Source organism: Larus michahellis, chromosome 3 (assembly GCF_964199755.1).
Source record: "Larus michahellis chromosome 3, bLarMic1.1, whole genome shotgun sequence".
Classification (NCBI taxonomy): domain Eukaryota; kingdom Metazoa; phylum Chordata; class Aves; order Charadriiformes; family Laridae; genus Larus; species Larus michahellis.
The window spans coordinates 80,898,372-80,925,192 of record NC_133898.1 but is presented as its reverse complement, the minus strand read 5'-3'; the positions used below and the strand labels follow the sequence as shown (position 1 = coordinate 80,925,192).

At 43.1% G+C, this 26,821-nt stretch overlaps 1 protein-coding gene across 2 annotated transcripts in view; it reads left to right on the top strand.

Annotated features, from left to right (window-relative positions):
- Nucleotides 1-16,590, top strand: part of CDC40 (cell division cycle 40) — a 43,565-nt gene extending 26,975 nt beyond the window's left edge. For both annotated transcript variants that reach the window (XM_074580955.1, XM_074580956.1), the window contains 9 exons: nucleotides 865-1,004; nucleotides 2,546-2,620; nucleotides 3,262-3,307; nucleotides 4,703-4,804; nucleotides 5,926-6,041; nucleotides 6,125-6,258; nucleotides 12,191-12,267; nucleotides 14,467-14,611; nucleotides 15,535-16,590. In XM_074580955.1, the coding sequence (XP_074437056.1) occupies nucleotides 865-1,004; nucleotides 2,546-2,620; nucleotides 3,262-3,307; nucleotides 4,703-4,804; nucleotides 5,926-6,041; nucleotides 6,125-6,258; nucleotides 12,191-12,267; nucleotides 14,467-14,611; nucleotides 15,535-15,712 (1,013 nt within the window). In that variant the 3' untranslated portion in view covers nucleotides 15,713-16,590. The remainder of the gene's footprint in view (nucleotides 1-864; nucleotides 1,005-2,545; nucleotides 2,621-3,261; nucleotides 3,308-4,702; nucleotides 4,805-5,925; nucleotides 6,042-6,124; nucleotides 6,259-12,190; nucleotides 12,268-14,466; nucleotides 14,612-15,534) is intronic.
- Nucleotides 16,591-26,821: the final 10,231 nt, after the last annotated feature.

The following is a 26,821-nucleotide window of genomic DNA, read 5'->3' as shown; positions in this document are numbered from 1 at the left end:
CAACTCTCTGCATGCAAAACAGTTCTGCCTGATATTGCTTGGCACAGATAGTTGTGTAAACTGAGTCTCTGCAGCCAGGCTTACATGCACAAGCTGGAGCATCCTTTCTTACGTGCGTTAAAGAAGTGGCAACGAGGTATGCGTTGCCGACATTAGTACTTCATTCTGTTTATATGTAGTAGATCGTGACAATATTTATTGAATAGTGATGAGCATAACAAACCTGAAATTTTAGCCATGGAGCCTCCTATAGAATAATTATTTTGTACCCAGCTTTTCGTGGTCTCTACTTGAAGTTTCACAGTGAAAGACCTTACAAGATAAACTTTAATTTTTTCAAACACAAACATTCCAGAAATATGCCACTTTGTAGATGTGTGTAAACAAGGATACTGTGCAGAAGGGCACTTGTACAACCAAAACTGCCATAACAATATCCCCGAAACCGAGCAATTAATCAGTGCATAGCTTAATGTCATGGCTATCCACCGCCAGTCTACTCCGAAATACCCATTTCCATGCATAAAGTTAGTGTAAGCAAACCCTTGTTGGCCTGAGGAACTCTCTTGCCTTTGATGAGTAAGACGTGTAGGTGGGAGATTGTCTTAATATTCAGATTATCAGATTCCAAGCAGATTTTGCTGAAATGACTTAATTTGAGCTCAGCTGAGCGCAAATAAGATTCCACATCTGTGTTCTATGAAGCTGGGTTTTCTTTCCCCCACCTGTGCCCGGCCCTCTTCACAGCAGAGCAGCTGTGTTGAGAAAACCCTTAATTGTGTGTGGCTGTTGAGCCTTTTGAAGATTATAACCTTTTAAAATACAGGCTCTTGGATTCTCAGAATTCTGTATTTACCTTTTCAGTTAAGGAAATGTATGACTATCAGGGGAGATCTTATCTTCATGTCCCTCAAGATGTTGGAGTTAATCTCCGTTCTACAGTGCCACCTGACAAGTGCTATCTTCCAAAGAAACAAATCCATGTGTGGTCTGGACATACAAAGGTAGGAAGTCCTGTTTGTGAGCGTGCATCATAAAAACCCACTTCACTTTGTGTCTGAAGCTAGTAACTTCTGTAATAGTGAAGTATCAGTAGAAGGAAGGAGTATTTTCGTCTTTACCACAGCATGCATGTAATTGGTTGCATTACATGCTCACAGAAGGTGTTTGCCTGCATATACTTTTTCACGAACATAGTGACTGCCTGACCTCCTTTTAAGGAGCAAATATTATTCAGTTACTTCTCTAGGATTTGGAGTTATTTCCTAAACTGCTACATGAATAAGATTAAGGCTAGTTCTAGAGATCCCTGAAAATGCTTTTTCTTTCTAATAGTAAAAGTACTTAAGGGCTATTTCATATCAAACTTATGAAAAGTTACATAAGTTTTGTGATTAGGATGCATCAGCATTACTGGGTTCCCAAACACAGCTGTTACCTTTGAGAGGTGTGCCCTGTTAAGAGTTTTCTTTGATGATGCTACTTAACATTTACAGTTTCTTCTTGTACTCTCTTGTACTCTCTTGCCAGAGACTGTAACTATATACGTAATTTTGGTATTAAAAAAGTGTTTCACTTAACAGGTTTGTAAAGCTTATACTCTTATACCGTGCTGCACTGGACAGCACCTCAATGAGATCTGAAAGATGGAAGAAAGGAGGACACAGGGTTAGCTTTCACCCTTTTTCAGTTGAGTCACAACTCTGAACTCAATTCTTTAATGATTGCTGCATCAAAGAGCTTGTAGCTGCAACTCTCAGTGCTGTCCAGAATAACATCTCCTCCCCAGAGCTCTAGTCACTCCTCTGCCTATTATGCTATTAGAACAGACTGATGCATAAAATAGCTTTTTCCTTCAAACAAGATATGGATAACAGTATCAATAAGACAAGCAAAAGAAAGATGAACTGACAAATCTATAAAAGCTGGGGGATATAAGTAGACAGTGATAGGGAGGATAAAGCACCCAACTCCAACCAGGGGTGGGAGGAACTGGATGGAATATGAATAGAGTAATTGACATGAAATTGAAAGAAGGGACATCAAACTGAGTACTTGGTGTTTCTTTGGACGACTTCTGGAAGGAGTACCTGAAATATAGGTAAATGGGAAGGTGCTCTGCCCAGGGAATCTGAGTTCAGTGGGTAGAAGCCACTGGTAGTATATGTAAGAAATGGAGCTGGCCAGAAAGTATTTTTGTGGAAAAATTCCTCACTTGCCACACCTGAAAAGACTTGTTATACAGAAACAGTCACCCAAATGCACAATTTGTATTTCTTTGCTGTGTTAACCACAGTAATGGTGTGAGTGTTGAAGGAGGGTATAAATAGAGCTTTTGAAGCAAATCAATGTGTTGCCAATAACAATTGGTCAAAAAGCATCGCTGTTTCTAAAATGGAATGTGGGTAGGTTATTTCTTCTCAAGATACAGTATTTGTATATTTTATGAAGATCAGCTTTAGCTTTTTCCTTAGAAAAGAGGGCAAATGAACTGAGCAAATATCTAGATGTTCCACTTACTGTTTAATTATGTCCTTATTTACAGGGTGTCAGTGCAGTTAGATTGTTTCCTCTCTCTGGGCATATACTGTTGTCTTGCTCTATGGATTGCAAAATTAAGGTGAGTTATTTTTCTGGTTTTACATGTATATTTTATACTATCATTTAATACAGAAAATGCATTTTAGAATACTTAAACATTTGGTACTTCTACCAAATACCTTTTGTCTGTGTTGCTTTTATTTTTCTTACTTGAATTTTAAATTATAAATTCGTTGGAACAAAGAAAGATATTATACAAAATACCGTGGGTGTTAGAACAGTGTTAATCATTTAGTAATAGCATTTAGAGAAGGTCACAAGTTCCTCATGTTACTGCCTTTGTTATTATAATAATTCATTTTCTGTGAAGCCTAGTTTTACAAATAGCAATAGATTTCTGCTGAAGTGTTTTACTGAAGCATTTGTGGTCTTGAGGTAATCTCATTTGAGTCCAAAATAAATCATATAGAAAGCTGATAATTTTTTTTTTTTTTCTAGCAAAACTTTAGGGCTTTAAAGGGGATTATGGTATTGGATTTTTAGTTATTTTAAGGGGGTTTTGCTAGCAAGAAGGTGATAGAGCATTCTTGTGAATTCCTGGGTAGATAGTTGTGATTCATCAGTAGAAGGTGTTGCCGTATATGTTTGCGCTTAATTTCAGCATCGTTATTGTTTAACAATTGACATCTTTTCTCCCCATCCCTTTTTTTTTTTTCCAAGCTATGGGAAGTATATGGCGATCGAAGATGTCTACGAACATTTATTGGTAATAGTCTTTTTTTTAAACTGATGTATATTTAAAACAACTTAATGGGAGGATATGATTTAAGTTAGCTTATGAATTTATCGTAGAGAGGACCTGTAGGCATCCAAGGCAAATGGTATTCAGTATGATCTTGGCAGTAAGAACTGAAAAAGGTGCAAGTTTTTAGTGAACCTTTGTCCTTATTCCAAGCAACTTAATGTTGATGTATAACACTTTATGACCCCTAAACCAAAACATTAGTGTACTGCAGTCATCAATACTTCATGCAAGACTCCTTTCCAAAGGTGAAGTTGTGAAATTAAATTGCCCCATCTTCCATGTTGAGAACAGCAGCCCTCTGTATTTATGCGGTGAGGGCATCTCATGGTCTTATGATCCCACCTGAAACAGGTGGTCTCTTCTGTGCTGAGTTTCTAGTGCAAAAGCATGGGGATTTATTTTTTTTTTTAGGTTCAGGTGCTATCTTTGTTCATGTGACAGGTGCTTTATAAAGCAGATAGCTGAGAGAGAGAAAAATACAGACTTCTTAGCAGCCTTGAATGCAGAACAAAAGCAGATGATTCTCCTTTCAAAATGGGAACATTTCTAGAACACTGAGTGAATATATGTTGAGCAACGATAAAGAAGTCTCTTTTTCACCTTATATTTCTGATGACAGCAGTGTGGCAAAGATGATGGCTCAAAAAAGGGTCTCTTTCAATAGACTGCTCTTTCTGAACAGTTTGACTGTTTTTCTCAAAAGGTCCTTATTATCAACGAGATTCACCTGCTATTTTGCTATATTTAAGTGCCAATATTTTAACTAAGAGATGTCCTACAAGTCTGATGCAGCGGTCAGATGAAAGTATTGAGGTTGAGGGTTACGAAGGTTAGCACCAGATGAAAGCATTCTTAATTTTCTGATCTGATATTTCCTATATTTTGTACCTGTTTTCTAATTTTAAATGTTTCTCCTTTAAATACATCTCCTGTACTGTTTGTCTCTCCTCTTTTTCATTAGATGCTGACATTTATTACAGTGTTTTAGACCTCTCTTGCAGTTCTTAAGTGTGACCAGAACAGTCTTTGAAGCCAACAGTACTGAAAGTTCTGCTTGTGTAACAACTTATGAGTGATGCGCAGTGGTTGGTGCTGTGCAGTGCCAGTGTTTCTCTCCCCAGTGCTTTGGAGGTGCAGGGATTTTTGGTTGTTATTCTCATCATTCTTTAGGAGTTGCTTTTTCTTTCTCACTTGAATCTTTCTTTACTAGTGCTCATGAAGAACTTCAGTAAGTGATTTCCTTGTTCTCTTTGCATTGCTAAAGACTGGAGCATTTAACTTGAATAATGTTTTTGAAAAAAATGGTAATACATGAATGGATAAAAGTTTATCATCACATCTTTTTCTATCTTGTAGGACACAGTAAAGCTGTTCGAGACATCTGTTTTAATAATGCTGGCACTCGGTTTCTTAGTGCTGCATATGACCGCTATCTTAAACTCTGGGACACTGAAACAGGTAGGCTTGTATTTGTAGATGCTGTTATTTGGCACTATGTATATACCTTTTTATTTGAGAAGTTTGATAGTTATTTGTAATGCTAGAACAATGTTCAGCAAAAAGACAAAATTTTACCAGATCAGTTAATTGCATGTTTACATTTACAGGCATAAAATCAAGTAATGAAATCACACTTGAGACCTAAATATGTTTAATTTTGAGGAATTAAGTCACTTGATCTGTCGGTTAACCTGAACTTGAAGAGCACTCCAAATAAGAAAAGGTGGTAGAAACTGAGCTGCTGGTATAGGGAGCGAAGGGTAGGTCTGATGCTCTCACAGAACTGCCTGGGAGATGCTCTGTAACATTCTGCTCCAAATAGTTTCTTAAGCTGAAAACACAGAGGATAGATTTTTGTCAGTATTCTTTTAAACTTAAGTCTGTTCCTAAGACAGGAAGTTCCTACGTTTGAAAAAGATGTTAGCTCTCTTGGTTAGCAGTGCCACTGGTCTCATATAGGTGACACCCAGAAAGGTACAAGTCAGATTCTCCGGACTTGAATCTGAACTCAGTTATTTAGACACCTGAAAAATGTATTGAGCTTTCGGATTAAAACAGGCTCCTGTAAGTTATGGATAACATGTATTTATGGCTGAGGCTATGAGAAGAGGTCAGTGGTTTGTTTTTGCGGTTGGATTACTGTTATCCTTTTCTAGGTTTAGGATTGAGGAATTCTTGCCTGAGTTTAAGTCTCTTGTCAAGGCGACCTTTGATCCTAAGGAGGTGATGCTTTGCAAAGACAGCGGTCAGCTCGTGATAGCTTGACCAGTCCTAATGTCCTTGATATGTCCCGATGACATACAGGGTACTGAGCGGTTATATTGTTTGGAAAGCTGTAGTAAAGGTACAGAACAGTTTGTATGTGTTTACGCAGGTGCACGGATATAAACATGTGGAAGAAAGTATAATCAGAGCAGTGTAAATTCTACCCTCTAATCGTCTCAAGGGCTTTAAAATAAGTATTTTCTTCTGTTAGTAAAATATAAGTGAAATGAATGGATTTTATCAATATCTGCAAAGAACTAATCATCCCATAGAACTTCCAACCTGACACACTACGAATGGCTTGTCTGTTGCAGGGCAATGTATTTCAAGATTTACAAACAGGAAGGTTCCTTACTGTGTCAAGTTCAATCCTGATGAAGATAAACAAAATCTCTTTGTTGCAGGAATGTCAGATAAGAAAATAGTGCAGGTATGTCTACTTAATGTCTCTTCCTTTAAAAATTATGATATTTAGTAAAAAACAAGGTCTTATTCTGCCGTTTTTATTTGTAGTGGGATATTCGAAGTGGTGAGATTGTGCAGGAATACGATAGGCATTTGGGAGCTGTCAACACCATTGTTTTTGTGGATGAAAATAGAAGGTTTGTGAGTACATCTGATGACAAGAGTTTAAGAGTCTGGGAATGGTAAGTTTAAAAATTTGAATTTTAACTTGAAGTATATTATGAGCAAACTTGAGAAGAGAGTTTATTTTAAAAAGTATACGTAGCACATAGGACGCTGGAGTGTCTGAGTTCTAGCTAGCTGAGGAAGAGCTGAATTTATGTATGTAATTATATATGCAGTAGCTATAATGTAATTATACATGCAGTAGCTAAAATGTTTCCCAATAAAGTAGAACGAGAACAATCTCAGCTGTTGTTGTTGCTAATTTCTGATAACTGTTGAATTGGGCATATACTGCAAACTCCTGCATTCTGCCACTCAGTCTAGCATGGGTCATAGTTCTTAACCATTTTTGTCCAGTGAAAGGAAACATCCCTTCCAAAATCTTAGTATAATACTTTCAATGTCTTCCAAATCATTCTTGATGTCTAACAGTGAATTACTGTCCCTAGCTTACTGCCCTACTGTACTGCAATATTTGAAAACTGTTTTTAAAGCCTAAAAAACCTAAATCACTGTATGCAAAATAAAATGCCTTACATAGCCTCTGTTTTATTGGTGCAGATTTTATATGCACATTGGGCTGTACTTATTTTTAGCATTAATTGTTAATAATTTATCTTAATACTGTATCTTTCAGAATTATTTCTCTAGAGATTTTAATCTTTAAAACTAGTTGCTTCCTATCACGTTGCTGAATACTAACCAACCCATCCTGGCTCAATGCTCGAGACACTTCACGGGTTTCCTTCTCCCCCAGAGAAGACATAAGACAGCCCCGTCAGCCTGAAGCACACTGCACTCTATTAGTGATCTCTGTTCTCTCTCCTTTCCCCAAGGCTGTATTAACCCTTAAATTAACCTTTTCGAGAAACGTCTGCTCTATTACATTAGTGTGTCGGTTTTGAAAGCTTTGAACTTGGGTGTGCATAGTGTTATGTAATATTTGTCCCATGTATGAAATAGTTTAGTGTAGCTTCATTTCTGGGAGTCTGGGGCTTTCAGCAATCATTGATACCCACAGTATGAATACAGTAGATAACAGAAAAGTGAAATTCTATCTAAGAAAAACTCATTAAAACATATTTTTAAATGGCTTCCAATTTTTAACATGTCTGGGGAGAAAACAAATCTCTCCTATCTGAAATGTTTTCCACAAGGTTCTAGGTACTAAGATTTTCAGCTTAGGACTTTTAAGATTTCTCTAGGATTTCAAATTTCTTTTTTGAAATAATCACTCCCGTATCTTTAGGTATCCATTTCATTTCGCCGTTCACACATGCAAAGCTGCTGCACAATATGGGCACTAGTTCGACAGCTCTGTGACTAATCAGTTCCTTCCTAGCTTTTTTTTTTTTCTTTTTTCTAAACCTAGACAAGAGACTCCAATCTGTGGTATTGGAATGTTACCCAGGCAGCCAGCAAAACCCTCAGCATGTCTGCGATCGGCTGCTGTCATTGCCAGTAGCAGTGGTGGTAATGACCAAAGTCTGGGAACCCAGGCTTAGGCTAGACATGTAATGCTGTCACCATGTGTCGCTCCAAGAGAGCCTCTGTTCAGTACTTCGTAATTAGACCCATGTATTTACTGAGCTCCTTAAAGACAAATCTTTGCAATATCCTATCTGCTAAGGAGTGTCTCCTCTCTGGCAAGTGGGAGGAGGATCTCACTTGCACAAATCTGTTATTTCCTTGCTATTGGATTGCCCTTGTTTTGTGAGCTTTGTGTTGATGGCTGAAATAAATAGCGAAGTGGGTGGATTTAGTCACTCTGGGGGGAAGAGCAGGAAAGGCAAAAAGGTTCTGGCATGGGAACATCGCAACCTGATTGTTCCAGTAGCAGAAGTTTTTTCCTTCTGAAGAAAACATATGTACTGAGCTTGCTGTATGATGAAGAAAGCGCTCCCTTGTTCAGATAATAGGGATATCATAGAATGATTTGGATTGGAAGGGACCTTAAAGATCATCTAGTTCCAACCCCCCTGCCATGGGCAGGGACACCTCCCACTAGACCAGGCTGCTCAAAGCCCCATCCAACCTGGTCCTGAACACTTCCAGGGACGGGGCATCCACAACCTCCCTGGGCAACCTGTGCCAGTGCCTCACCACTCTCACAGTAAAGAATTTCTTCCTGATATCCAATCTAAATCTACCCTCCCTCAGTGTAAAACCATTACTCCTCGTCCTGTTGCTCCACTCTCTAAGAGTCCCTCCCCAGCTCTCCTATAGGCTTCCTTTAGGTACTGAAAGGCCGCTACAAGGTCTCCATGGAGCCTTCTCTTCTCCAGGCTGAACAGCCCCAACTGTGTCTCAGCCTGTCTTTATAGGAGAGGTGCTCCAGCTCTCTGATCATCTTTGTAGCCCTCCTCTGGGCCACATGTCCTCCTTACGCTGGGGACTCCAAAGCTGGACACAGTACTCCAGGTGGGGTCCCACCAGAGTGGAGTAGAGGGGCAGAATCACTTCCCTCAACCTGCTGGCCATGCTTCCTTTGATGCAGCCCAGGATGTGGTTGGCTTTCTGGGCTGCAAGCGCACATTGCTGTATCATGTTGAGCGTCTCATCCACCAACACCCGCAAGTCCTTCTCCTCAGGGCTGCTCTCAAGCCATTCTCCGGCCAGGCTGTATTTGTGCTTGGGATTGCTGTAACCCAGGTGCAGGACCTTGTACTTGCCTGGTTGAACTTCATGAGGTTTGCATGGGCCCACCTCTCAAGCCTGTCCATCAACTGTAAGCAATACTCTGTAATACAGTCAGGGATTTTTTTGGTTTTATAAAAAGTAGATGTAATGCTGTCTTCCTAGGCAAGACTTGAAAACCTTTCTCCACAACCTGCCATGATATATTTTAATCGGTCTGTAGGCATATTTCTATAATTTTAAGACCCAAATTTTTACAATGCATTAAAACTTAGTTAATGCATTAACTACCAAAGCTTTTGGAGCTTGAAAATTTCCATGGCAGATTATTTCATGCTGCACCTCAAATCCTTTTTTCCTAAGTTCATAAGGAGAACTATTTGCAACTTAGGGTGATTTGGTTGCTGCACCTTTTGGCATGTTTCTTCGTAAGTTCTTCAGCAAAGTATTTCTTCAGTATCATACAGAAACAAAGCAGAAGTCATTATGACCTGAATATGGCCTTAAAAGCCAGTAATTAAAGCTGGTCTAATTGCAGAGTTTCAATTGTCTAGAGGAATTTTGTAGTGTGTTTTGTAAACACTTTGACTTGGCCAGCACCGGTAATGGGATGCCATGTCAAACTTCATCACAGTGAGGAACTTCTCCCCTGAGAATTTAAATCTCCTTTCCCCAAGAGTTTATCCCGTGCATGGATTTCACAGTGCTGTACGCTGAATTGCAGTTGGATGGTTGCTGAAAGTTCAGACTGCAAGTATAGGACAGACTCTTGCAGATTAAACGGTTTCTTTAGGAAGCTTAATGGGAGCACTTCAACATTTGTCTGCTTTCGTGTTTCATGGGATCGTATCATTACAACAGGGATATTAAAGTTGGTGTGGGTATCATATTCTGTGTTCTTCCTTCTAGAAATTCAAAATGTTATTTTGTCTTTGTCCGTGCCCGATCCTGCTTGGATAAACAGTGAAATGATTTGGGCAATTGACCTTGGAGGCTTTTATTTTGTACAGTGGTAGCTTAGTTATTATCCTGCCAGGCTTAGGAGGCTTCTCATCTCTGAAAACTGTAATCTTCAGCAGGCCTTTTCTCTCCGTCATTCCTGGTAGAGATACTGTAGTCTCCTGAGAGAGCTCTTCATGATGTGTAGATCCCAAAATCGGATTGGGTTGGGTTTGGAGTTTGTGGGGATTTTTTTCCTTCTTTCTTTAAAAGGATTTTTCTCTCTCCTGCTTGGGGAAGAAGTTGTATTAGAACCCCAGAGTATCACGTTTCTAAATCTTCACTAGCAGTTGCTACTTCTGATATTTAAAACTTTTCAGCCTTTGAAATGCTATGAAGTGGGGAAAGGACTTGAAGATCTTCAAATTTAAAAATTTGAACAAAAATGTACCACATGAGTTTTGAGGCCAGGCAACCATGACAGCATCTTTCTTGGTAATTTTTTTGTAATATTTTTTTTTTTTAAGGGAGCAGGTTGATATTACTTATTTAGCAATTTGACTGGAAGCAAATGTGAAACATAAATGTATCTCTTTATTCTGCCTAATAGTTTAATGCAGCGTATCCTGCAGCTGTCCTAAGTGTGTCTGGTAGGTTTCAACATAAAGCAGAGCTGTCTTGAATAAATTGCGGTAGATGAGCCTGCCTTCCTATGTAAAAGGGGAGAAGGCAGGACAACCTGTGCTGCATTTAAATGTCTCACTGCAGTAGAATTCAGCATTGGACACGCATCTTCTGGGATGAGACTTTTTCTAATGGAGCATCCAGTGGGATTGCTTTTACCTGGCACTGAGGACTTGAGATGACCAGTGGGCTGAGGGAGTGTTGGATGGTGGGAGCTGATCAGAATCTGGCCATACTGCAGCGATGACCTTGTGTCCCGTTGCAGGTGGGGTTTGAAGCTGTTTGGGTGTGGATGCAAAAGGGTAGGATGGGGCACGGGGGGCTGTACTTCCTCTGCCATCGTGTCGGTCAGCCTCAGAGATTATGTGGGCTTTTTGTTATTCCTTTACGGGTTTACTGTCCAACAGTAGCCTTAGATCTGCCTGTTTGGAAGCCTGTTATTCCTGTGGTTGTCCTTATCCACAGAGTGTATTAAGGGGGTTGCCCTTCTTTTTCTGAGGGGTAAATAATTTTAACATTTAACTCACAGGAGCATTTGTGTTACTTCTTGACAACAGAGGAGCTTCTCACCCTGCTGTCCATGTGCACATTGCTTACCATGATGACGGGAAATAACTTACTCCACAATGAAATACAGTTGTAATTACCTTGCTAATGTCAACTGTATTGCCATCCAACAAAGCTCGGTCAACGAGTACAAGGCAGCCACCCACGCTCTCTGCTCCGATTGTGTCCCAGCAGCCCTTCTACAGTGTGAATTAAACAATGAAGTCATAACCATCCCCTTTGTATTAATTAATGTTGCTACAGAACGTTTTGCATGCGTTTTCTGCTGAATACATTAATCAAATCTATGTTCTGCTGGAGATTTCTTTTGCTTAATGAGAAAGACACGCGCATGCCTTCCCTTTTTACCAGTCTTCTAGCGTAGGATATGAGGAATACTGTGAATACGCACGGCTCGTTAGTAATTCAATTTATATAGTCAAACCCAAATGACAGTTGTGGAGAGTAAGGATTAGACTGTACTTGGTTTTTCCCTAGGTCTTTTTACATGACAGTGTATATTCTTAACATACACTGGCACGGTCCTGTATGCAATCAAGACCGGGGAGTTCAGGGTTCAGTTCAGCTGTGTACATTTGGAATTGACTGGTATCCCCTTGGGGAGATCAGGAAGAAAAGGGCATTGTCAGAGACATGAGACAGAGAGACTCCAGTTTTCTTTCTTTTTTTTCTTTTTTTTAAAAAGGAAAAGTCAGAAATGTTCTAGTTAAAACAAAACTCAAGTCAGTAAGACATTCCAATAATACAGATGCATATATCAGTCTTTTCTTGCTACCTATATAAGAATTTTTTAAGAGCTGCAGTTAAACTGGAGGCGATAAGAGTATCTTTGTGTTACAGCTTTACTCTTCACAATTGAAATTATAATTCTGCTTTAGAGTCTGGGTCGTTTGTTCGGGGTAAATTCACTCTATTAGAGGTTATCCTGTAGATGGCTCCGCAGCTGGAGTTCTCTAGATGGGCAGTCGTAATATTTTTGAGCTTTTCCACATTCTTCCTTTGGATGCCATGCGGGGTTCCACCATACTCCATGGTTCAGTGGCTGCGTAAATCAGCTGACTGGAGGCAGCCCTTTGGAACATGTCCACGTCTTCATAAAACGCATACTTCTTCCTTTTGCAGGGACATTCCTGTAGACTTCAAGTACATAGCTGAGCCAAGTATGCATTCGATGCCAGCCGTGACTTTGTCTCCAAATGGTAGGTTAACACTTTACTGCCTTCTCAGGCCTAGTTTACATAGGCTGATTATATCCCTGTATTGTTGCATCCCCCTGTCACCCCACGCTACCCACCTCCCCCCCAAATCAGTGTGTGCATTTATTCCAAGATTGGACTGGATCTGGTTTTGATTTTAAAGATCAAGAAGTATGTCAAAATTAGGGGTTATATCAGGATTAACTCTATTGATTTAAATTTAGACCTTCATCCAGACAGGGCAAAAGGACTTTTTCTTTTCATAGAGCTATGGTGTGCTCTTTGTTGTATTTAAAATACTAAGATAAACAATGGTGGGAACTGATGATGGCTGCAAAGTACTAAGCAAGTTCAGCGGTCCTTGTGGTGCCATGGTTAAAGCAGAAACTGATGTTGTACATGATGCTGTTAATGCTGTTCCTTCTTGTTCTGAATATAGCCCAAATAACTCTTGCATCAGAGAAATCCCAAATTATCTCAGTGTTTCTGTATGTTAAAGTTTCACTGGTGTTTATGTTCTTCAATTAGAATCAAACTTGAAGGAGGATAAAGGTTTAGTTCCTCCAATAGTCAGTGAAAATCCTTCTAAAAGGACAAAATCTCTATTATCTGTTTTGGCCAAAATAATACAGCTTTAGTGTCAACATTATTAAAGCGTTGCCAGATTTACAGTTAACAGTCCCATTATGCTGAGTAGCGGCTGATCAACTTGTTGAGCAGCTAATGTTTGCAGCCAGCTATCAGCATCAAATTGTATTTGCTTTGCAGCATAAATATTTTATTCTTAACAATAGAAATGGGTTTCTAATATAAAGAGGAAGATTGTGGAGAAAGAGATAGCTGCATTTAAAAATGTTAGCTTCCCAAGCTGGCCTATGTCAACCCCTGTTTCTGAAATTGCACAATTTGCTGTATTCTGAGCCAGTTTTTCAGTTCATCTCATTCTTCTACATTGAAATACTAGATTTGTCATTCTTTTTCCAATTCTGGCTGGACAGAATTTGAGTATTTGATTTTTTGAGATGAGACAGTAAATGATATTAGGGATGAAGTAGTCATCTCTTCAGCTCAAAACATCACCTGTCACTTTAACTAAGATTATCTTGACCTACAGCAGTCCGATATCACATAAAGCAAGTTCTTTCGGAATGGTTACGCTAGGGACTGTGCCAGGCACATCATGCACCATTTTGGAGTTAAATTATTCCTTTCAAGAAAAGTAAATTGAAAATTTTACAGGTGTGGAACTCTTCTGCTTAGGGGCACTGATTTATGAATCTCATCAATTAAAATTTTCCTCCTGAGCGATGCAGGAAAAAGATCTTTTAAAAAGCAGAAGAGGAGAATAACATGTTTGGGATACACACTTGATTTGTCTCTTGGGGAGGCTGAAGCAAATCCTCAAATTTTAGCTAGTAGTAGCTGGAAGCGTGGTCAGATTTACAGTCAAGTCAGCACATTTTATGTTATCACAGTTTGCATAAAACACTGTACAGGCGGTGACGATACACAGAGTTTAGGACAGAAGTCTTTGTTCTATGGTGTTCTGTAGCACATCATCTTCATTGGATTCTCGGGCAGGAGTTAATGCACTGACAAGACACAAAATCAGATAGAGTTAAGATTAGAAAAGCCTGGATTTTTTTCTGTCACTAAAATATCTTTATTAAATTGTATCCCACTGGAGCAGAGAATACTAAATATTTGCAAAAACATATCACGATTTTAAAACTCCCGAGTCTACCTTAGACCTGTTTTTTTCCATAAAGAAAATAAAAAGTGACCATTTTAGAGAACCCACAAAATAGGTAATGAAATAGATTGCAGCTAGATGGGGGTTTTTTCACCTCATCTGGATTACTTGATTATGTGCACCAGCAAGCTTACTCGGTAGCTTAAAAACTTATCAGGAAGTCAATGGAGTTGATGCAGCACATTGTTATAACAGCCAGAGCTTTTCTACAGTCCTGAGCGTGTTTTGTAGGAATAGGCATCCCAAATCCTGTTAAACATAAGGGTTTGCCTCTTGGCAGTTGTACCAGGCAGAAGCAATATCAGCTGCTACTGAGAACCCTGGTACATAATAAAAATCTGGGTTAAGATAGCGCAAGAAAAGTTATAAAAGTCCCTTAAAACTTTCCAGTTAAGTCTGTTTCTTCAGATGCGGCATTCTGATACCACCTTTGTATGTTGCATTTGTAGGGAAGTGGTTGGCTTGCCAGTCGATGGATAACCAAATTCTGATTTTTGGAGCACAGAACAGATTCAGATTAAACAAAAAGAAGATTTTCAAAGGTCACATGGTAGCCGGCTACGCTTGTCAAGTGGATTTTTCACCTGACATGAGGTAAGTTCTTGTGGGAATGAGCTTCATCTTAAAACTTGCCAGCACAGACACTAAATTTCTTTTTGAGTCCTCTGCAACATTCACTGATGCACAGACGCCCTTTTAACTCGGCGTCAGACAGAGTTCTCGAGCCAAGCAGCAGAACGGATAGTTTGCTCTTGTCATTCAGTAGGGATAAGTTTTTACTCAGTGGTTGCTCTGAGCAACATTTAGAAAACAGTCCGTGTCGTCCAGGTTCCCTGTTTTGCAAAGATGAGTTACCCTGCCATTAAAGCATCGCGAGACTCCCCTTGTGCTGCAGCAGGGCTGGGCAAAACAGGAGGCTTCCACTTCTGACTTGCACCTGGCTCTTTTTGTGCATGGTCTGCAGCACAGGGTCTGTTCCCACGGTAATGCAATTGTCTAGAATACCTGGGATTTGGACTTGCCCAGTTTTCCCAGTTTGCGGGTCTGGTGTGGGTATCCTCATTCATTGTTCAGAGAACCATCTTTTTCATCGTATTTTGCTGAGTAATATGCCCATGCACTTACCTCTGTACCTACATAAGATATTCATTACTATAAAAACTGGAGAATAACCTCAGCAAAACTGGAAGAAAAAGTGGAGAGCGGTGTCTGTAAATTTCAGAGAAACTTCTGGCACTTCCTCTTTTGCTGATGTATTCTCTTTAGTTCCAGTAACACAGTGTATGGTATAATCGCATTGCTTAGCACATTCACCTCGCAGTTGATGAATCACCTTCTGCAGGACTTGTGCGCTTCAGAGCACAGCATGAATGCTAATTCTTTGGGAGGTATGTTTGCAGACTGTCAGACGGGAAGCTCACGGGCTGAAGCTCTTTTCCCTTGCTCAATGTAAAAGTATTACAATACAAGCAGTCTTCGTGCATGATACAGCTTTTCTTTTAATCCTGTTAATGTAGCTACGTGATATCTGGAGATGCAGATGGAAAACTTAACATCTGGGACTGGAAGACAACAAAACTCTACAGCAGATTAAAAGCACATGATAAAGTCTGTATCGGTGCAGTGTGGCATCCACACGAAACATCTAAAGTCATTACATGCGGCTGGGATGGTCTTATTAAACTATGGGACTAAAGAGGATGCCGCGAAGATCTAAAGATGTAGGTCCTGCTACATCTGAGATTAGAGCAGATTCTGCGGTAAGGATGGGTAGACATTTGTAATCCTGCAGTTCTCAGCTAGCTGTATATATGCACTAAATATGGGAAATCTTCAGAAGACACAACTGAAAGGATATAGTTCTAAATGTGACCTCTGAGAAGCTGAGGCAGCTGAAGCATGCAGAATCAAGTGTTAAGTTTGTCGTGTCTCTCTTTGTGCAAAACACTCTTGTAAAATAAAATAATTTTAAGAACAACTATTTTTGTGGTTCTGGCTGTCAGAGATGTGGGGAGTTACAGGACAAAACCAGCAATTGTGTAACTCTTCCTAAGAAGAAATCTTTGATATCTACTGCAATAGAGCTGGAAAAGAGGCATTTCTTTACCTGGTTTTGGGTGGTATTTTGTTGTCCCCAAAATACTTCTGTCTTTATAGAACACAAGCCCGCTTGTCAAGATCTGTTAATTCACAGTAGAATTGAAGAACTAATCAGAAGCTAGCAGTTGTCAGGTAAACTGTATCAACTGAAGACTATTTATAAACTCTTGGTTTCTGTCTGTATTTAACAATAGCATCATGCCGATCACTGAGTTTCATCTTTACAAATGCTCCTCAATTTCAAGATTTTGCTTGTAATTGTTGTGTGTTAAAGTGTTGTTTTTCCTCTTCCCGTATGCTGTTATGTTCCAATAAGCATGACATACTAAAAAAAAAAAAGTGAATGTCTCTTGTTCGGTTTGGAATACACTGTATTATAAGCCCCATAAAGTTTTTGACAATTTAATGTATATACATGCCACACTTTTTCTCTTTGAAGAACTTATTTTTAATAAATCTTTTTATAAAAATTCTGCTTATCTTCATTCAGTTCTTTTGTTTATCAGTGTCCCTATAAAATATTTCTTATCCTTTAGTATTTTAGTTGTCAGTTGTACCAGCGTTCGGATAAACTCTTTCTCTTGCACTGTTCATACAAAACTAATGCAAGCTGGAAGCAAGAGAAAAAAAAATCATTTTAACTCCCTATACACTCTCTTTCTGAGCACATCATGGAAATAAAAATACATAACAAATTTATGCCATTGATCTGTCTTTAATTACAGTCTTGAATGAGGAGGATGCGGAGAAGGTGGAGTTACTGAATGCCTTCTTTGCTTTGGTCTTTACTGCTTGGCCCAGCCCTCAGGAGTCCCAGGCTTTGGAGAAGGTAACGGGGAAAGAAGACGACTTCCCTTGGGTTGAGGAAGATCGAGTGAGGGGTCAGTTAGGTCAATTAGATATTCACAAGTCCATGGGCCCCGATGGGATGCACCCGAGAGTGCTGAGGGAGCTGGCGGAAGTCATTGCTGGGCCGCTCTCCATCATCTTTGAAAGGTCCTGGAGAACAGGCAAGGTGCCTGAGGACTGGAGGAAAGCCAACGTCACTCCAGTCTTCAAAAAGGGCAAGGAGGAGCTGGGGAACTACAGGCTGGTCAGCCTCAGCTCCATCCCTGGAAAGATGATGGAACAGCTCGTTCTGGGCGTCATCTCAAGGCATGTGGAGGAAAAGAAAGCTATCAGAAGTACTCGACATGGATTTACCCAGGGGAAATCATGTTCTATGATGGCACGGATAGATAGATGAGGGGAGGGCGGTAGATGTGGTCTACCATCACTTAAGCAAGGCGTTTGACATGGTCTCCCACAGCATCCTCATAGGGAAGCTTAGGAAGAGTGGGCTTGATGAATGGACAGTGGGGTGGATAGATAACTGGTTGAAAGATAGAGCTCAGAGGGTAGTGGTTAGGGGCACAGAGTCTAGTTGGAGGTCAGTGACGAGTGGTGTTCCCCAGGGGTCAGTACTGGGTCCAGTCCTCTTCAACATATTCATCAATGACCTGGATGAGGAGATAGAGCGCACCCTCAGCAAGTTTGCTGATGACACAAAGCTGGGGGGGGTGGCTGACACACCGGAAGGCTGTGCCACCGTACAGAGAGACCTGGACAGGCTGGAGATCTGGGCAGAGAGGAACCTTATGAAATTCAATAAGGGCAAGTGTGGGGTGCTGCACCTGGGGAGGAATAACCCCATGCACCAGTACAGGTTGGGGGCTGACCTGCTGGAGAGCAGCTCAGCTGGAAGAGACCTGGGAGTCCTGGTGGACAACAGGGTGACCATGAGCCAGCAATGTGCCCCCGTGGCCAAGAAGGCCAATGGCATCCCGGGGTGCATCAAGAAGAGTGTGGCCAACAGGTTGAGGGAGGTCATCCCCCCCCTCTACTCTGCCTTGGTGAGGCCACACCTGGAGCACTGTGTCCAGTTCTGGGCTCCCCAGTTCAAGAAGGACAGGGAACTGCTGGAGAGGGTGCAGCAAAGGGCTACGAAGATGATCAGGGGACTGGAACACCTCTCTTATGAAGAAAGGCTGAGGGATTCGGGTCTCTTCAGTCTGGAAAAAAGACGGCTGAGGGGGGACCTTATCAACACTTATAAATACTTAAAGGGTGGGTGTCAGGAGGATGGGGCCAGGCTCTTTTCAGTGGTGACCGGGGACAGGACAAGAGGTAACAGGCACAAACTTGAGCATAGGCAGTTCCACCTCAACATGAGGAGGAACTTCTTTACCCTGAGGGTGGCAGAGCACTGGAACAGGCTGCCCAGAGAGGTGGTGGAGTCTCCGTCTCTGGAGACATTCCAAACCCGCCTGGACGCGTTCCTGTGCAACCTGCTCTGGGTGACCCTGCTCTGGCAGGGGGGCTGGACTAGATGATCTCCAGAGGTCCCTTCCAACCCTACCATTCTGTGATTCTGTGACACTATATTGTTTACTATAAATGCAATCACCGCTCATCAATTATAAACAATAGCAAAGGAGTAATTACCTTAATTGACAGCAGGATAAAAGATAAGGCACTTCTGTAGATGAAATGCAAAGAACTTCAAATTATGCAAAGGGAAGGAAATGGGGTGGTGGTTTTGTGGGCGTTTTTTTTGGTTTTGGGTTGGTATGGGGCTTTTTTGTTCTTTGTTTGGTTTTTATTAATTTCTTGTTGTGGAAGGATTGATTAACAAGACAATTTTATTCTTTCGAAGAGTACTTGCTGAAGTTTGGCCCTTCTGAGTGAATATGGAGCTTATGCATTTTTTAGACCAGCTCAAAAGCTGAGCTTGAGCGTCTTTCCACGGTCCATCCATGCTGCCACATAACTGCACCAAGATCACACGTTTCTGTTCACTTTCCCATCTCGGTAGCCTTCTGTACCTGAAGAACTCCACAGACTGCTTTCACGAGCGGTGTGCTGGTGGCAACTGGGTATTGCCTGAGGTAGGAAATGGTAGAGCCTGGGGAGAGAGGAAAGAGCCCATCCGGCGTCTCCTGAGGGCCATCCCCTCTGCGGGGAGAGAAGAGGCTGCTGTTGTTTCTTGGCTCTTCGGGGTGCGGGTGGGAGTGAGCCGCTGTCACATCGCGGAGGGTGAATTTCCGATGTGGTTCTTTCCACAGGGAAGACGCAGCTCCTGAGCTGGGAGTTGAGCTCTGGTGTGCGCTGTGCCCCGGGTGCTGCTTCAGAGGAAAGTGGGCTGAAATGATTTAGAGCAGTTTTCTTCCGTCAAATACATTTCCTAAATGGATATGCGGCAGCGCGCCCTGACCATCAGCAGCTTCCAAGTACAGGGAATTGGGGAGGAATAGAGAACAGATACAGAAACCTCTCACAGGAATGTATATTAGCTTCTGTTTCAGAAAAACCTTTCCCAAATGCTTAAAAGCCTTTAAATCATAATACACAGAATGCTTGGCTCTGTAGCTGGTACTGTGTTTTTCCATGTGTCAATGTGTCGCCTACCAGGCAGAACTTTATTTTTATATATATATATATATGTAGTCTATACAAAGTATAAAAATAAATGTATAAACTTTTGTACGAATATACCAGGTGTTGTCTTTGCAGAAAAAGTATCAGAAATGTTGACTGAATCGGTTCTGCTGGAGTTGATGAACTGGGATTAAATGTTTGCAACAAGCCCAGAATGAAAATTCCCCTGGAAACTTTCAGATAAAATCCTTTGTCCCTCGCGGTTGGTCGCCGCGTTAATCTTTTGTGGAATTTCTCACATCTGCATTGAAGCCTGCAGGGGGAATTTTTAGGAGGATAATTCCCTCTTGTCGGCTCGAGAGTTGCGAACTCCAAAGCTGACGTCGTCAGCTGCCGTGCTGCGCGCAAGGGTGGACTGCGTGGTGCGAGTCTAGACTTGCTTTTCCAGCAGCCACCTGGGAAAAGATTTCTTGCTGGGCTAATTAACTCAAATCATGTCCTCCTCTTATCTTCCCAATTTCATGTTTGGCCAGACGTTGGTCTGTTACAGATGTTGGTCAGAACAAGTCTAGACTGAGACCCCTGGGCTGAACTCGGCGCGTGAGCAGACAAGAGCCAGGGAAAAGGCAGCGTGGGGAGGAGAGGGAAGAGCCTGTTTCGAGTTCCCCCAGTTTATTCTCCTCTAATATTAGGCGGAGAATGCAAAAAAGTGATTCAAGCCAAAAGCAGCTTCTTAGGAGGGCTGGAGGCAAGCGTGTGGCGCTGCCGGGAAGGGATACGTGCAAGCCGGAGCGCAGGGCTGCTGTCACAGCATCATCATTCTGTTCCCCTTGATCAAGCGTCTGTAATTTTCAGAAACAGTGTGCCAACGTGTTGCCACTTTTATTAATACCAATTACTTTTACAGCGAAGGTTTTTACAGGTAGGTGAACTATCATCTCCATCATCCTTGGAGTTCTGCCTAGGAAACTTCATAGTTCCTTTGGCCTTGTGCCATCCTTTTCTGAAGGACTTTTTTCATAAGCGAGAGGGGGAAATATCCCACGTATCCTCATGCAACTTGCTGGTAAGAAGGCTGTCTTTCTTGAAGCAGATGGTCTTGGCATCTGTCTTGCACAGAGTTTATAATTGTCCCCAGTAAGATGGGGCTGCTCAGTCTTTGCCCTCATTACGAGGAACAAATATCTAAATTACTGTACATCCAGAAAAGTCCAAGATTGCCTTGTAATAAGCCAGTTTTTAGCAACAGGCAGATGTTCGATACGCCGCTTGACGCTGTGGTCTTTAAAGGCTGATTTAAACAGTCAGCTTTGCAGATCTGACAGCCCAGTAACGCAATGTACTTTCCTTCTTTCCACCAGCTGGTCGTTGCAAACTCCTGCTCCCCTTTGCTAGGAGGACTCCATCTGACAAGCAGCCTGCACGAGGGGGAACACGCGGAGAGCGGAGGAGGGAGGGGAGTTTTGCTTGGGAGACTTTAAACAGTTGAGCCTATACACCAGAAAAAAATAGTTGCCAGGGCGGTTGTTCCTCTGGAGACTACTGAAGGACCTGCTACTGTAGGGTGACTTCTAGCATACACTCCAAATTTAAGTCTCGTATGTTGCAGTAAAATATGTCTTTTCTGTCAGGCTTGCTGATAAAAATGGAAAAAAAAACCAAACCCAAACCAAAACAGACACACCACGGCTGTCTTGCAGCACTCAGAGAAAACTGCTTGGGGCAGGGTTATGTTTACAGAAGCCCCGTGCAGATTTTAAACCTTTTAGAAACAAGTTGTAATGACTTTCAATGGGGCAGAGACCTCTCAAGTTGCCAGGTACACTGCAAGTTTGGCCTCAGACCTGTTTGTTATCTTCTTGTATGATAGAACATTTAAAATGCTAAAGTATCGAGTCTTTCCGAGTCTCCTTTTAACCTGCTGCGCTTTCCTGCCACGGGGAGGCTGATAAAATGAAACGTTATTGCAGATGCGTTGGGTTTGTCCTTCAGAATAAGAGGTTCTCGTTAGGCCTCGGGTTTTCTTGGTTAGTCTGAGAGACGTCAGCTCCAACTGAGCCTGCTTCCCCTCTGATTTGGGAAGGAAGGAAAGGAAGGAAGCCGACACCACAAATCCTCTAGGGAGTCATTTCAGTAACAGGAACTTTATGGAGCTTCCAGAGCACTGACAGTTACCAGAGCATGGCACTGGGAGCTGCGAATCTTTCCAGTTCTCCCAGTGTAATTACCCCACAGTTGGTGTCTTGCTCTAACTCCCCAGCTAAACGCCTCAGTTGTGGAATAAGTGGGGTTTTGGTGGAGTTTAAACTCTTGCAAAGCAACACTAGGAAAAAAATGCAAAAATGGCCTGCGTTAGGAGAGCTGTAACACTCTAACTTCCTACTTAGCTTGCACCAGGCTAATTTCCCCAGGCTGACCCACGCTACTTAGTTGTATTTTGCTCCCGCATCCATGTACAACTTTGCTCCGTCAGCTCCTCCATATACACTCTGTAAAACACAATCCCTTCCAGTATTCCTTGCTCAGGAGATGACGAGGGAAATCAGAGTCCGAATGAAGACAGTTGTCAGGCCAGACATCTACAGGAAGAAGAAGTAAGCCTCATTCCCCAGAGTTTTCAAAACCATGTTGAGCTTTGTCAGAACAGCTTCTTTTCACCTCTGCCTTGGTGACGACCCTTTGGGAGTACCTTGGGGCAAGGGGTGCGAGTCGGTTTTGTTTGGGTTTGGTCATAATCCTTCCAATATTAAAAAGGTGGAGGAACATTATGGAATAATATTTCCTCAGGTGCTGAATTCTCCTATGTCTTGGAGCAGTTTTCCTTCCCTTCACAAAGAAGAAGAAGTAACAAGGTGTTTGAGGGGCTGGTGAGTCAGCCTGGGAGCTCAGCGTGGGGTTTGGTGATTTCCCAGCCCCTACGTTGCAGCTGCTCCTGGCTGGTGTCAGCAGAGAGATGCAGGTACTGCCCGGACACAGCTGCTGCTGCTCCTGATGATGATGATGATGATGATGATGATGATGATGATGATGCATTAGAGGTCTGACACCAGTCAGTCAGGCGGCCGTCCCCATCTCCCTGCAAGGGTGGTGGGTCCACTCTAGACGTCTGAAGGTGCATGCAAGGGTGGCATTCACATTGTTTGGGTTTGATTCAGAAGTGCAATCTCAAATATGAGGGGGGTGGGGGGGAGGAAATGCCAGCTGAGGCACAGCAGCATTTTAATTACTTACAGAAGTTTGGTACTGTGTACACCACTGAACTTTCTTTCCAGAAATTGCTGAAAAATAAGCACGTATGGCGGTAATCCACCAAAAAGAGCAGGGATGTTGCGTTGGTATTCATGTCTGAGTTGTTGTTTCTACGTGGCACAGAACAGGCTCCTGTCTTCTCCTTGTGTAAGGTCCTACCCGTTGGGATAAGGGACGTAGCACGGGCTGTCTCTGAAAAGGTCTCATTCTGAACCAGCTGAAACTCTTTACAACAGGCAGGTGAAACTATACCATGAACAGGGACTTCTATTTAAGTGAAGAGAACATTCATTATCACAGGCGGCTCCCTTCAAGCGCCAGGCTTGCTCTGCAGATGCTGCCCCTGAAAGCCAGCGAAGGGAGGCAAGTATAAATATGTCTCTGAATGTAGGTCAGCTCTGAACTTCCACCGGCACTAAACCAGGTCCCTACTGACTGCAATTAAATGTCACATTGTGTTAACAAGCAGGAAGAAATCAAGAGTGGTTTCCTGCTGAATAACCTTAAGGATGCTTTCAAGGGCAAGGGAGCGGCTAATGAAGCTCATGAAATCAAAGTTTTTGAATGAACCAGATGGTCTCAGCTGTTGAATAATTCACCAGAGAGAATGAGTGCTATTTCTTCAGGTGTGCTACCGGGTGATATGTCTTCTTGGCATCTGCCATGAAAGGCCAGACATATGTTCCCTTCACACTTTCTTTGATCTTTCACAGTTGAGAGGTGCTTGTGAAGAACAACCCTTCACAAGTCACCGATGGGATCAAAGCCTGGGGGCCAGAAGCGCATGCGATAAACGTCAGGTTTCAGAGTGGGGCAGGAGGTGACACATTTCTTTCTTTGGTAAGACTTTGGAACCTCCAAGGAAGACAGTGTTCCATTCAAAAAGGGACTGGCTCCCCTGGAGAAGAGTGTTAGCGTCCTAACATGTCCCCCTCTGTGCTGCCATGGGCTCTCTATGGAAAGCCCATGTTGCAATATGAACTCTGATAGTTTGGGGGTTTCAAATCTGTTGCTGCTTTTCATCCTTACCAGGTCATGGGCAGCACCTGTAAATTCTGATGCACAAATGCGTGTGATTTATAAATCACTGTGGGTCTCTCTGCAAGGGGAATGCCCGCACCTCCACACAAGGAACTGTGCAAATAAAACTGCCATTACACACAGGTTGTCTCTACAAAGATCCATTTCAGACCCAGCTGAAACATAGAATCATAGAATGGCTGGAGTTGGAAGAGACCTTAAAGATAATCCAGTTCCAGCCCCCCTGCCATGGGCAGGGACACCTCCCACTAGACCAGGCTGCTCAAAGCCCCATCCAGCCTGGCCTTGAACACTTCCAGGGATGGGGCATCCACAGCCTCCCTGGGCAACCTGTTCCAGTGCCTCACCACCCTCACAGGGAAGAATTTCTTCCTAACATGTAATCTAAATCTCCCCTCATCTAGTTTAAAACCATTACCCATCGTCTTATCTCTACACCCCCTGATAAAGAGTCCCTGCCCATCTTTCCTGTAGGCCCCCTTCAGGCCTGGTGGAGGTGTTAAATTAGCACCATAACGACTCCACTTCAGAAACAAGACCTGGCCATTATGTCCTTGTCAGATCGGGTTGGCAGTGGCTGTGGCCACCGTGATTGATGTGAGGTGCAGGCAGTACGGAGGCTCCTGGGCTGGGCTTTACCCAGGGCCAGGCTGGAGGCGGTGGGCTGGCTGATGCGGATGGGCTCCGGAGGGCTGATGCGGATGCCTGCAGGGAGCGTGGGGAGATGCCCAATGCATCCGGGCACTGAGGGACAGAAGCCCTGGGGGAGAGCAGAGCGGGGCAATACCCATAACAATGACACTGAGCAGATCCAGGGCGGCTGAAGGTGCCAGGAGCACCTGGTAGATGGCATTGTACGGACACACAGCTTAGGAAAGGGGACAGGCCCCTCTTTTGCAACGAACTCCTGCGTAAGAGCATTGCTGAGCGTGTTGCTGGGAGGTCAGTCCGAAGACCCACCTTTGCCAGGTGCCACCTGATGAGTTGGGCTGATTTGGGCCCCGTGCTCCTGCCCTGCCCTCGTTTGGCCTGAGCACCTTCCTGTGCTGCTCCTGGCAGAAGGAGTTTGAAGGATGAGTCTGATTTTCTTCCTCTGCTGCTGCTGAGGGCAGGGCCCCACGGCAGGTCTCGGAAGAGTCATCTCTCTCTCAGACCAACCAGAAGGAAAAATAGGCCTTACTGCATCCTCCACAGGAGATGCTGGATGCTGCCCAAACCAGGCCCTCAGGAATATTTTAGCAATGCCAGGACAGGCGGGTGGCCCTTTCTTCCCGCCCAGGCATGGCCACGCAGCTACCAGTCTCCAGGCTGTGGCTATTACGGGAGAATGCCCTGCCCACGCTGGTTTTAATGGTGCACTCTGTACTCGAAGGAGGGGGCAGCTACCACAGTTTCTGAGCAGAAAGGTCTGGGAAGAGATGTGGAGGACAACACAGGCAGGGGGTTACTGCAGGGAGATCATCTCAACAAGCTCCTCACCTGCTCCATGGCCTCTCTACCTGTCCCCTCACCTCCAGAGCTGCTCCTGGCCAGTGCCGTGCTCCCTGCAAGTAGCCATCCCACAGGAGCAGGGCAGGCTTAAATACAGGTGCCAAACGTGTGCGGATGTCCCCAGAGTGGCTGAGAGCCAGCACATAGCAGTAAATTTTGGATTTTGCGGGGGGGTGGGGTGGGGTGGGGATGGGGGGTTAGCTGGTGGATCTTCAGCTCTGGCTGGAGCGGTGCGAGTATGGATGCCAGCAGTCCTGGATCCCTACCGGTCTCTGCCAGCACAGTCCCTAACAGGCTGGAGATACCGCCGGAGCAGGGTGTACAGCTGGGACCCTGCAGGAGATAGGGACCGATGGTGCCTGGGTATGGCAGAGGGTGGGCACAGACTTACCCCACACTGTATCATACAGGACCCCAGTGCCAACGCGTCCGCTGTGGCAGAGTCAGCTCGTGCCCCCCGTGCACCTATCCGGCGGCCCAGTCATTATGAAGTGGGAACTGAATTAATTTAAGAGTCTCTCCTTTAGGCAAAAGAGATCAATAAAAGAGAAGGCACAAAAGCAAGACCTCCGAGGGGCAGGCTGTAACTCCGCTTTAAGAGACGCTAAGCAGAAAGGCACGGACAGTGCATAAAATAAGAGCTGTTCATTTTCTCCCATCATATCACATAACTGCCTCCAGAATGATAAATGGCTTTTATCTATCCTGTATCTGAGATAAGGCTTCCTTTAAAATTACCATAGTTATTGGAATCTTTTCTGGCAGAAGATGTATTTGCTACAGCCTGAATTGCTCCTGACACTACCTGGCAATCCTGAGCAAGAGATTAGCTGAGGGTTTACCAAACTCTGCGTCTTAAGCAAAGACGAACCAGGATGGACCTCCACTCCATTTCTGTAATTTACATACACATCACCATTTTTTCTTCAGGGCAATAAATGATGGAAGATGTGCGTCCCTCTGGAATTTTAACACCTGAGAGAAATCGTGTAATTTGGTTTTTAACCTCTATCTACTGGTTTCTTAAACAAATTATAATGAGCTACTAGGCTAGTGACTCTAAGACTAATCAGAAGGAAAAACCTGTGCAGTGCTAGAGCCCATATTTTTATGCGTTATTAATAAATCAGGACTCACAGCTCGGCTTTTGCAACCCCATTATTTGACAAATGGGAGTTGAGCCATTCTGCAGAGCAGTAAACGTGACCATTCCAACAAGCTAGATATCGTTTTAGGAAACCCTCTCGCATTTTAATGAACCTCCTGATGGCCCTGCACTGTTAAACCACCTCAGTACTTACTGTAGGAGGGCTGCAGCAAGCATGGCTGTCACGGAGAAGGCATTTCTAACCTATTTTCAGAGGTTGTAGTTCTTGTGGGTTGTGTATTACCTGGCTCAGGGATGGCAGTATGTAGCTCGGCTCCGTGGAAAGCGCTTTGCCCCATGTCTTGGACACAGGGAATCCAAGACATCTGCAACAGGTCATCTTGGTTTTGAGCGCTGCA